The sequence below is a fragment of the Gossypium hirsutum genome, chromosome D11 (genome assembly GCF_007990345.1).
Source record: "Gossypium hirsutum isolate 1008001.06 chromosome D11, Gossypium_hirsutum_v2.1, whole genome shotgun sequence".
NCBI lineage: Eukaryota > Viridiplantae > Streptophyta > Magnoliopsida > Malvales > Malvaceae > Gossypium > Gossypium hirsutum.
The window spans coordinates 59,811,932-59,824,368 of record NC_053447.1 but is presented as its reverse complement, the minus strand read 5'-3'; the positions used below and the strand labels follow the sequence as shown (position 1 = coordinate 59,824,368).

The 12,437-nt window shown below is 34.7% G+C and overlaps 2 protein-coding genes across 3 annotated transcripts; both read left to right on the top strand.

Annotated features, from left to right (window-relative positions):
- Positions 1-2,126: 2,126 nt before the first annotated feature.
- On the top strand, positions 2,127-5,846 carry LOC107942848 (YTH domain-containing protein ECT2). Of its 2 annotated transcripts, none has more exons than XM_016876573.2 (7): positions 2,127-2,538; positions 3,173-3,249; positions 3,421-3,975; positions 4,106-4,678; positions 4,768-4,980; positions 5,087-5,233; positions 5,347-5,846. In XM_016876573.2, the coding sequence occupies exons 1-7, from the start codon at positions 2,523-2,525 to the stop codon at positions 5,554-5,556; spliced, it is 1,791 nt and encodes a 596-aa protein (XP_016732062.1). In that variant the 5' UTR covers positions 2,127-2,522; the 3' UTR covers positions 5,557-5,846. The 2 variants fall into 2 exon arrangements, with proteins under 2 accessions (XP_016732062.1, XP_016732061.1); XM_016876572.2 differs by having other exon boundaries at positions 2,195-2,565.
- Positions 5,847-8,641: 2,795 nt separating this feature from the next.
- On the top strand, positions 8,642-12,425 carry LOC107942844 (T-complex protein 1 subunit theta). The gene is made up of 13 exons (XM_016876568.2): positions 8,642-9,090; positions 9,229-9,491; positions 9,595-9,741; positions 9,862-10,023; positions 10,156-10,233; positions 10,357-10,490; positions 10,697-10,769; positions 10,857-10,934; positions 11,015-11,137; positions 11,322-11,416; positions 11,647-11,871; positions 11,987-12,044; positions 12,139-12,425. The coding sequence occupies exons 1-13, from the start codon at positions 8,943-8,945 to the stop codon at positions 12,205-12,207; spliced, it is 1,653 nt and encodes a 550-aa protein (XP_016732057.1). The 5' UTR covers positions 8,642-8,942; the 3' UTR covers positions 12,208-12,425.
- Positions 12,426-12,437: the final 12 nt, after the last annotated feature.

Below are 12,437 nucleotides of genomic sequence, written 5' to 3'. Positions count from 1 at the left end.
TTCAGAATCAAATGTTTCTTCTCAAGCTTCTCGAGGAACCAAAAGGAAATGGGTTCCAGAAGAAGGTGCAGCATAGGTTTCCTGCATGGTGGACTTGCACAATGTTGGAACATTTAATGCTGATACCGGGTTCAAAGCCGGTTATTTAAACGAGTTGGAAAAAATGCTAGAAAAGGCTTTACCCAATGCAATGTTGAAGGCTAGACCTAATATTGAATCGAGAATTAGGTTACTAAAAGGGGAGTGGTCAATTGTGTATGACATGCTTAATGGCCAAAACAATAGCGGTTTTGGTTGGGATGAGCATAGGTAGCTCGTTGTTGCTGAAGATGTGGTTTGAGGCTCTTATTTAAAGGTAAGAATTATTTCAAGTCTTTATTATCTTATTTTTACCAAACTTATAACTAATATGATTTCTTCATTTTTTTAGAGTCACAAAGAAGCCGCTCAATTCAGACATCGTAGTTTCCCTTACTACGACCAACTTACTGCCATATACGCAAGAGATCGAGCGACTGGGAAAGACGCTCAAACAGCCGCTGATGTTCTTGAAGAAATAAATGCTCAGGGTGTACTTACAACAGATATGAATGAAGAAAGAAATGAATTCTATGACTACGAAGCTGACGTCTCTTTGGATGACATGGATGTTTCTGCTACGAAGCCGCGACGAGATAGAAACCAAGGGGATTCCTCATCTTCAAAGAAGAAAAAAGAAGAATTCTGATGCAGGTGATAATATTTCTTCTTCATTTAATGAGGCTGCCACTTTATTGGCCGAAAACATGCGGGCCATTGGCGAACAAATCAGTAGGAGTATTGCCTTCGATGTGGTAGTTCAACAGAAGTTAGAAGAATTTCAGATCATCCAAGAAAAAGCTACAAATTTATATTCAACCTTATGTGAAATAGAAGGTTTAACAGTGGATGAGCGGTATTGAGCATTGAGTAAAATTCCAGATCATCTAACTCAAATGCTCGTTTTATTTAGTTTACCTTCTGATGTGCGGTTGGAATGGGTCAGAAGATTTCTTGCTGACCATTAAACTTCTTATTTCTGTTGATAATATTTTCGTAACTTTTTCTGTTTGTAATATTTGAAATGGTATGTCATTACAATCTTCTAACCTTTTGATGTTCTAAAACTGTATAACATATGGATTATGATATAGAATTTCATGAATTTCATTTAACCATTTGTTAATATATGAAAATTATGTTTATGCAAAATATAATTCTCAAGTTATTTATTACTGGTAATATTTTTTTATTGTAGAATAATTAAATTATTTGTTCCACTAATGTAGAATAATTAAATTATTTGTTCCACTAATGATATTTTAGCACATTAATATATGTATTGCAGTTTAAAAATAATAAAGTAAATTATAAATTATATTTAATAATAATTATTTTAAATTATATTTATAGTATTATATATTATGATTTTAGTAAATTCATATAAGAATATTTAATACTAAGAATTTTATCAAATTATATATTTTTATTAAATTATATTTAATAATAATTATTTTAAATTATATTTTATAGTATTATATATTATGATTTTAGTAAATTCAAATATTTTATTAAATTACATATTTTTATTAAATTATATTTAATAATAATTATGTTAAAATATGATTAAATTATTTATTATTTATATTAATAATCTTATTAAAATTTAATAACAATAACAATAATCATTTACCAAAAAAAATTTTTGGTAAGAGTATTCTAGTTATTTTAGTTTTTTTCCTTATACTATTACACCTCTATTCCATTTAACCAAACACAAGAATATCATTACGCCTCTATTCCATTCCATTCAACCAAACAAAAGAATTATCTATTATGCCTCTATTCCATTACGCATCTATTCTATTACACCTTTATTCCATTACAGCGAACCAAACGTGCTGTTAGATTTAAATGAGGAAAACACGCACTTGAAAATGCACGAACATGCACCTCTTAGTTATTGCGATAGAAATACTACGTATAAATTGGAAAAAAGAATTGAAAGAAAGATTAAGGCCTTGGCCCAATATGAAACTAAACTAAGTAGTAGACCAAATCCAAAATTCCACAGATAAAAAAAAGAGTCCAAAGTCAAACAACATTCTACTCCAATGAAATGAAAAATACTCTTTATTTACCCTTGAAAAAGGGAATCCAGATTTGGAGGTGGAGCCATGGAGTTATTTTGAATCACCGTTTTTCCATTTTGGTGATTTACCCAAAGGCCAAAAACAAGTCCATCTCTCTCTCTCTAAAGAAACCCTATAATTCTTTGTTTTATTTAAATAATTAAAACCAAAAAAAAAAAAAAGATTTTTAGTCTCCATTGTGTGTATTCTTAAACCCACCCTCTTAAGGCTTCTTGGGTTTTTGGCGGCTGTCCGTTCTCCACGCCTTCCTTCTTTTCTCTTCTTAAACTTTCCAACACTAGGGTTTTTTCTTCACCTTCTCTTTCTGCCTCTTACTTTCTCTCTCTAAATCTACACACTTGATCTTTGGTTATGGCCACTTCTGATCGTATCCTTGCTAACTTTACTCCTCTGGGTATGCTTTGTTTTTTTGTAGATTTGTAGATTAATGTGTTTTTGATTGGTTTTTAGTGTTTTCTCTTTTGTTCTTAAGTATTTGCTTCTTGTTTTGAAGTTTACTTATCAATATGTTTTTTTCTGGAATAATCTTCAAAGGGTATTTTTTTTAAGTTTATGCAAAAGTTTGTATCTTTTTTTCCTATTGATTTATGTTAAATTTCGTTTTTTTATGGATTTTATTTTGATGGTTATTGAAGTTCATGAATTTGAGTGTATTTTATACTTGGATCTTTGCTGTTGAAATATGTCTTGTGATGTTTTAGTAGGGTTCACTTCTTTTTTAATGGTTTAGCTCAAAATTTTCATCTTCTACAGATCTGACTGAGGTTGTTTTTGAAGCTTATGATTTTGAATGTGCTTTTTCCCTTTGGATCTTTGATTGTTTCTATCTCTACAAAGATAAATATTGATTGAGAGGTTTATGTCATATTGGTAGTTTGAAGTTATGGCTTCTTTCCTCGCTTTAAGTAACTGATATGCTTTGGATATATATGAAATTTTGTAGATTTTAGTTTCTCATATTCACTATTTTTGTGTTCATCCTTTACTTCCTACAATTACAGAAGTTGCAGATTCACTGGAGAACTTGTCTTTGGATTCTCAATCCAAGACCACAAAAGCTCCTGAGCCTGTCAAGAAGGTAGTTCTAATATCTGGTTCTTGTATTGATAAAAGTTTTACTTTGTTATTAGTTAGATTAAATGGTTATTGAAGTTATTAGATTCTATCGATTTGCTATTGGACCCAAAATGGTTATATGTTAGGATGAGTATGGATGTGTGTGTTTGATGTACTTAATTTCTATTGATAGGATTTTTACAGTGACAATGGCTCTTACATGTACCCGCAAACTTATGGTTACATGTCATATGCGCCGTATTCTATTCCCAGTCCACCTCTTCCTGCTATGGGACATGATGGTCAGCTACATGCCTTGCAAGAGTACTACTATCCAAGCCCTTATTACCAACAACCTCTGCAAACTAGTCAAGCCAATGCTTCTCAAGTTGATGTTTCGAGTTTCGGTGCAACTGATCAATCTTCCTTATCAGTTGATACAAATAAAGGAAATTCAAATGGTATAACAAGTGGTGGATCAGGGTCATTAAAACCAACCTTGAAGAGTTCCTCTCTAAATCCTAATGCTTTTTACAAAGGAGGAGGCTTGCCAACTGGTAATCTATCTCAAGGTTACCAGGATCCGAGGTTTAGCTATGACGGGATTCAGTCGCCAATACCTTGGTTAGATATGTCCGTGTCTCCTAATGGGCAATCTGAACAAACTGCAAATGGTGGGTTCTCTTCATATACAAACAACCTCTCATCTGGACGGAATCAGAACCTTCATCCCTTCCCTCATGTCATGGTATGTTTCAAACTGTTTAGTTTACTTGCTTGAGCAAAGATGCAAAGTTGCATAAGTATATTGATAGTAACATAATTTCTTGCTTCTTTCATTGTTGATTGGCCTAATTGTTCTATCAATCTGAATGCAGAATATGCACAACGCAAGACCATCATCAGGTGTAGGCCAAGCATATGGATACATGAATCACATGTACCCTAACAATATTACCTATGGTCATTATGGGAATACCATTAGAGGCGGTTCTGGGTTTGGATCATATGGATATGATGCCCGGAAGAAAGGTCTAGGGTGGTATAATGTTGGTAACAACAAATCTAGGTTCCGTGGTTATGGAAAAGAGAATATTGATGGTTTCAATGAGCTAAACAAAGGACCCAGAGTAAAAGGGTATAAGAATAAGGATGGTTCTGGAAATGCAACTCTAGCTGTCAAAGATCAGAACCTTCCATTGACCAAGAGCAATAATGAGGACATTGTCTCTCTTGTTCCAGATACAGAGCAGTACAATAGAGAAGATTTTCCTGATAGTTATTCAGATGCTATGTTTTTCGTCATTAAATCCTATAGTGAGGATGATGTCCATAAAAGCATCAAATACAACGTATGGGCCAGTACATCTAATGGCAACAAGAAACTTGATGCTGCATTCCGGGAGGCCAAGGAGAAGCCTGATGGCTGTCCTGTATTTCTACTGTTTTCGGTGAGTATGATTACATCACAATCTTCTGTCTTGATTTGCCGAGTATATGATTTGCTTGATTCTTACTAAGTCTGTACCACCTTTTCCAGGTCAATACCAGTGGACAATTTGTTGGATTAGCAGAAATTGTGGGTCCAGTTGATTTTAATAAAACTGTAGAGTACTGGCAGCAAGACAAGTGGACTGGTTGCTTCCCTGTGAAGTGGCACATCGTCAAGGATGTTCCAAATGCTTCATTGAGGCACATAACGCTTAAGAACAATGAGAACAAGCCTGTCACCAATAGTAGAGACACCCAAGAGGTACTCTCTCTTTATATATATATGTGTGTGTGTGAGTGTCATGTTTCTCCTTTTCGTGATTTTTATACTTCATTGTAACTTGTAAATTGGTTGTTGGTTGCTGTAGGTTAATTTTGAGCAAGGGATTCAAATTCTCAAAATCTTTAAGGATCATTCAAGTAAGACCTGCATTCTTGATGATTTTGAATTCTACGAGTCTCGTCAAAAGATAATCCAAGAGAAAAAGGCTAAACATCGGCTTTTACAGAAACAGGTTCAGCCGACTATTACTTAAGATGTTTCCCCATAGCTTATACTATGCAGAATCCAATTGATGGTTTGCATATGCTGTTTAAATATTAACCACTTCAAATTCTTTCCAAACAGGTTTCGAATGGGGAGCCTAATGATGATGCTGTAACTGATGACAAACGAAATGCAGCCATAGCAAAGGAGGTTTCGGAAAAATCAACGGCTGCATCAACGGCGGAGGTAGCAAAGGCGAATGGAGATGTTAAACATATAGAAGAGAATGGATCAGTTGTTGCAACCGAAGATGGCCCCGTGAAACCGGTGTGTGCAGCTAGTGCTTGCTAAATTGGATTGGTAGATTACTTTGGGTTTGTTATGAAGAAGCTAGATAAATTGGTATCAGGTATTGGGACTGGTCTTATTGCTTATTCCTTAGAATGTAGGAATAGGTAAAAGCACCTTTTACAGTGTTAAAAACCATTTCGCTATGGGCAGAATGTGACTGCTCATTAGTCTTTATAAGTTCTTTTCTTTTCTTTTTGTCATTTTCATCTGTTCTTATTTTTCTTGGTTTTTCTTAATGAGAAAGAGTTGACAAGGGAAAAAAAAAGCTTAAGCAGAAAAGTTTAGTCTTATATTTGCCTCCTGATTTGTCTTGTTCTTTCATTCTGGCCGACTTTGTTTTATTACTTGGAGGTCAAGTTAATTTTAATTTTCTTACATTTTCATTTTTCAGTATATAAAAAGCGCAAGTGAGATGGATGAGCAATTTATTGGTATGGGGTACCAATACATTTGCGAAGCAATGAAAACATAAACATGAAAAACAAGATGAATTTTGGCAGAGTTTGAAATTGCCAATTCATATGTGAGTCATTTGTAGGGGCCAAAGTATCTCTTGCCTAATTTGTGATGGCGTTGTAAAATTTTGACGATAGGGTTGGGGTTTAACGTATACTTGGTCCCCTACCTCAAAAGAAACTTCTCGTTGGTGTCGATCAGCCAATGTTTTCATTCACTTCTGAGCATTCCCCAAATTATGTTTCAGTAACTCATCACGACCAAGCATGTAGCTGTTAGCTAAGGAATTGCCAGTCGAATCTCAGATATAATTAGTAATTGTTGGTGGTTGACGGCCATGTAGAATCTTGAAGGGAGTCATTTGAGTGAAAGTTTGGTAAGATATGATACATTTTCAAATACTTGTTGAAGGCTTCAGTTTGTCCGTCGATTTGGTGACGGTAATGTGTGCTAGTGGCGTGCAGTTCCTTGTAGTCGACGTTCAAGAGCATCACAACCTGTCATAATCTCATTTGGAATTCCATGAAAACCAATAATTTCTATCACAAAAGTTGCAGCAGCAGATTCACTAGTGATAATGGATGGCAAGCCAATGAAACCCCCATATTTTGATAAACTGTCAACAAACACCATGATAACCAAGTTGGGAATTGGCAAGGGATGAAACAATCCACTTGGAGGCATAAATGAAGCTAGCAAACTTGACATTCATTGACGAATTGCTCGACATCTTTGCGCATGTTATTCAAGAAAAGAAAAATGGAAGAGAAGTGATGGAAAGTTCAGGCAACCCCTGCATGCGTTCCCACAGGAGAAGAATGAAATTCAACTATGTTAGATGCGAAATGGATGGGGGAATAAGACGACCTTGAAACAACATCAGCCTATCATTAAAAACATGATCTGAGAGTGGATGCATATGAACAATTGAAATCTAGTGGATGAATATGAAGCCAGCATATGAACTGTCTCTGAAAGTGGATGTCGTGTTGAGTCCCTCACTATGCCCAATTATGTAAAAAAACCAAATGACATATGCATTAATAGGCTCTAGCTTCCAATGAATCGTAGAATCAACCTTCAAACATTGCTGCCATCGTTTGCAGTGATCATACCAAGTACTTGTTACATTAAGGTCACACAGCTCGAGGAGAATGTCGCATAGGACTAGTAATCTACTTTGGTTTGGGTTCGTGTTAGAGAAGGATTGTTCAATTATCACTTCTTGGACAGTTTATTTGTGATTGCATCACAATCAAGCTACCATCTTCATTAACATTATTAGTAAATGATTGTTTTTATTTAATTTTAGAGAGATTAATGTGTAAATTGAGATGATTAATTCTCGTATGATTAACTTTATTTATTTTTAATTAGTATTTTCATAAATTACCCTGTTTTTTTAACAAAACTATTATCCATAAATTTACTCTACCATTTGTCATCAAGGTTTTATGAGAGTCTTGGATCATATACAACAATACTATATTATCCATTAAATGCGACATTCCTCATTTCATATCTCAATGTCAATACTCATTTCATATATCTATATGGTAAAAGTATAGGAGAAGCCGATGTATATAAGAGCGGATTACATTTCAGTTTCTCTACTGAAAAAATAGACAAATTAGCTCTTATACATACAAATTAACCTCTCTACTAAAATTTATCTATTAAATGACGATGTCGTACGTTAAACCCATTTATAGGTAAACTATAAAAATGGTCACCCACCTAATAATTTTTTCGATTTAATCACTTAACTTTTCGAAATTAAATATTTTAGTCATTTTGAGCTAATGTGGGCTTTTTTTATTGATCTAGTAACAAAATTAGCCCTATAATGTTTACACATTTTATCAACTTGATCCTAGTATAAAAAATTCAACAAATTTAGCCCTCAATGTTTACAAAATTTGTCATTTTAGTTCTAATTCTGAAAAATTTCATAAATTTGGCCATCAACATTTACAAAATTCTTCAATTGAGTCTTAACTCTAAAAATTTAAAAATATTTTTTTTTAAAAATCCTCATTTTTACCTTTTTATAACTCATCAATTAATCCATGTGAGATATTAAAATAACAAAGAGTATCATCTTTCAAGTCACTTGTAAAAGTACTTTAAAAAGTTGAGATAAAATATAAAAAAAAATCCAAAAGAAAACAAAGACATTAAATGTTCAATTACTTTTAGTTTAATTTATTTATCTCATTTTATTAATTTAAAATAATGAATTCCTTCTATTTTGGTTTATAAAAATTTTGTTTTCTTATTCAATATTAATTCATTAAGTATAGCTCAATGCATAATCTTTTAACACAAGTTTCCTCTATTGAAATTTTTAACATGGTTAGTGTTTTGGGGTAATTTGTATATAATTTAACAAGTTTGAATGCCAAATTGAACCTAAAAAAGCTTAAGTACCAAATTAGAAAAAAGTGCTGAATTTAGTACCAACTTAATAAAAATTGTCAAGTTTAAGTACCGAATTGGAAAAAAATTTTAGGTACCAAATTAAGAGAAGGTGCCAAGTTTAAGTACGAAATGTTATATTAAACCTTAAAATTTTTATAAAATAAATTTTAAAAATTGATTAATATATAGGAAGACATCTAAACTTATTAATTTATATAAAATATGATAACGTGACACTAATTCACGATTAATATCAAAAGTTTTGGAGGTTCCGAAATCCGAATGTTAACCCTAAAAAGAAAAGCAAATGATCTCTCTCACGTGAACCGCGGGCGCGTGAAATGCGTTCTTCCAGCTTCTAGGGCTTTCCTGGGACTAAAAACCCACTCCAGCACTTGCTACATACTTCGGTATCCCCACTTCTTCCAAGCCAACAAGCGTAAAGGTTGAATCTTTTCCCCCATTTCTCCACTCCTAAAGTCAGGGTTTCGAGCAAAAATAGAACAAAAATGGGGTTCTCAATGCAGCCTTATGGCATACAATCCATGCTGAAGGAAGGTCACAAGCATCTCTCAGGTCTCGACGAAGCTGTTCTCAAAAACATTGATGCTTGCAAGCAACTCTCCACCATCACCCGCACTTCCCTCGGCCCCGAAGGTACCTCCTTTCTCTTCTTTGGTTTGAAATCTGCCCAATTTTTTTTTCGATTCTGCTTGAAATCCGCATCGACTGTTCTTTTTCAAATGCCGCCTCATTTGATTCAATTGATCGATCTACTGTTTTTTCTTTCTGTAGGCATGAATAAGATGGTAATTAATCATTTAGACAAGCTCTTTGTTACCAATGATGCTGCTACTATTGTCAATGAGCTCGAGGTTCAACATCCTGCGGCCAAGATTTTAGTTCTAGCTGGTAAGGCTCAGCAAGAGGAGATCGGAGATGGCGCTAACTTGACGATTTCTTTTGCCGGTGAGCTTCTCCAAAATGCAGAGGAGCTTATTAGGATGGGCTTGCACCCGAGTGAGATCATCAGTGGATATACTAAATCCATTAGCAAGGTTTGCCCTTTGCTTTACTAAGCAACTTGAATGACTTGACTGTTGCTAATTATGATAAGGTGTTGGATTTGCCATTATAGTTTTTATGTTGTAACATTTGTAGGCAATTGAGGTGTTGGGGGAACTTGTGGAGAAAGGTTCTGAAACTATGGATGTTAGGAATAAAGAGCAAGTTGTTACTCGAATGAAAGCTGCTGTTGCTAGTAAACAACATGGACAGGAAGACATATTATGTTCCCTTATAGCTGATGTAACTTGCAACTTATTCTTTTTATTTATTTATTTTTCTATGATTGATCCATTGGTCTATTAGCTCTTCACTTTTGAAGGATATCATGGCTACATTTTATTTATTTCTTTTGCATCATAGGCATGCATCCAAGTCTGCCCCAAGAACCCTGCAAATTTTGATGTTGATAATGTCCGTGTGTCAAAGCTTGTTGGAGGGGGTTTGCATAATTGTACAATTGTTAGAGGGATGGTTTTAAAAGGTGATGCTGTGGGAAGTATAAAGCGTATGGAGAAGGCAAAGGTATACAATCATTTTTCTCCCTCTTTCCATTTCTAGTTGATTGATTTCTATAACAGTTGTGATATAATCTTTAATTGAAAATATAAGTTTTATTGCCTTCTGATTTGTGCCTTTCTGTTCACTTTGTCATAGGTGGCTGTGTTTGCCAGTGGCGTTGATTCATCTGCCACTGAAACAAAAGGAACTGTATTGATTCACTCAGCTGAGCAGGTAAATTAGGAGAATAATACACATTTTTGTCTTAGGCCCATCTCTATGGTGATAAGTAATTGGCATTAGGGGGTTTTCGTTGGTCAAATATGTCTAACCATGGAAGGTTTTCTCATCTCGCAGCTAGAGAATTATTCTAAAACTGAAGAAGCTAAGGTTGAGGAACTCATCAAAGCAGTTGCTGATTCTGGTGCCAAAGTTATTGTCAGTGGAGGAGCTGTTGGTGAAATGGCGTTACATTTCTGTGAACGTTACAAGTATATTAAGCTTCCTTTTTCACATTTTTAATTCTGCTATTTTCTTTCTTGTTTTGGACCACTTTGTTAAAGTTGGATATATGCATATTCGACATAGTTGATTGATGTGTATGATGTGTTGGTCTAGTTTTAGATTCATATATATTCTGCTTTGGAGCTTTTGCAGCCTTGTTTAACGTGTCTAGTTTGGAATCCTTTTCTTGCAGGTTAATGGTCTTGAAAATCAGCTCAAAATTTGAACTGAGGCGTTTTTGCCGCACTACAGGAACTTCTGCTCTTGTAAGCATTCTGTCTAGATTAGGTTAAAAGGAAAAAGGATCGTATCTTTTGGTTTGTAATCTAATGAACCTTTGATTCTTTCGACAGTTAAAACTCAGCCAACCAAAGCCGGATGATTTGGGATTTATTGATTCAATTTCAGTCGAGGAAATTGGTGGTTCTCGGGTATGTTTGAAGAGTTTGCTTTACTCATATTTGTTTCTTGTCCTTTTCTCATCTTATGCTGTATTATCTATTGATTGTAGGTCACTGTTGTGAGAAGCGAAGAAGGTGGTAACAAGATTGCCACTGTGGTTCTACGAGGAAGTACTGATAGTATATTGGATGATCTTGAAAGAGCTGTTGATGATGGAGTGAACACATATAAGGTGATTGTTACCAAATATTTTCCTTGTTTCTATATACTTTTTCATGTATTGTAGTGTTCTCCTCAACAAACCTTATTGAGTTCTGATTTTCTCACCTTCTGAGACAGTCTTGTTTGTTTTTAGATGTAAATTTCAAGAGAAGCATCATTATCACATTCTTAATGCCACCTTTTTTTTTGGTCAGGCAATGTGCAGGGACAGTCGAATGGTACCTGGAGCTGCAGCTACTGAAATTGAGTTGGCTAGGAGATTGAAAGAGTTCTCCTTCAAGGAAACAGGGTGATCTATTTTTTTTTCTACGTTTTACTTCCTTACTACAAAGTATCATCCTGCATATTGTGTGTTACACCTACATCCTTTATGTCGTTAACACACATTAGTCTTATATTTTTCATTTATCATTTATGTTTCATCTCTCTGTTAGGGATCTAATATAATTCTTGAAATTTATAGTAGATTTGGATAAGTATTAGAAGAGGCTACTAGTTCTAAAATTGGATGTTATGCAGATTGGATCAGTATGCCATTGCCAAGTTTGCTGAAAGTTTTGAAATGGTACCAAGAACCCTAGCAGAGAATGCTGGTCTCAATCCAATGGATATCATATCTAAGCTGTATGAAAAACATGCATCCGGAAATACCAAAGTGGGTATTGACTTGGGGGGAGGTGACTCCGAGGATGGTGTTTGCAAAGATGTGTCAACCCTGAATATTTGGGATCTTTATGTCACCAAGTAAGTCGCTCTTTGTTCTTAACTTTTCTAGCTCATGAGTTCTTTGCGAAGGACCCAGTACACTAAAAATACAATCCTTATCTTATTTTCTCGTGTTTTTCCCTTCTTCCCACAGGTTTTTCGCTCTCAAATATGCTGCTGATGCTGCCTGCACTGTTCTACGGGTTGATCAGGTAAATTAACTTGAAAGACGGAGCTAGAATATATATTTGGGTTTCAAAAGTTTTCACTCGCCAAGCTTACTATTCTATTCCTTCAATTTTGTAGATTATAATGGCAAAACCAGCTGGAGGTCCTGGAAGGAGAGAGCAGCCTGCAGGAATGGATGAGGACTAAGTCTTCTAATCTGCAACATGATATGCCATTCCTTTCTTTTTTTCTCATCAGGGCTGGTTCGGACTTTGTTAGGCATCTTCGGAGATGCTAAAAACCCTTTGAAACAAAGTTTTGCTTTTGTTTTGAAAATTGTTATGGTTCTGTGTTTTCCGTTTTGTGCTAATCAATTCTGTAATTTTTCCATCAGTAAATGTGATGAATGTTGCTTCCTTTGACAATTGACATTCTGT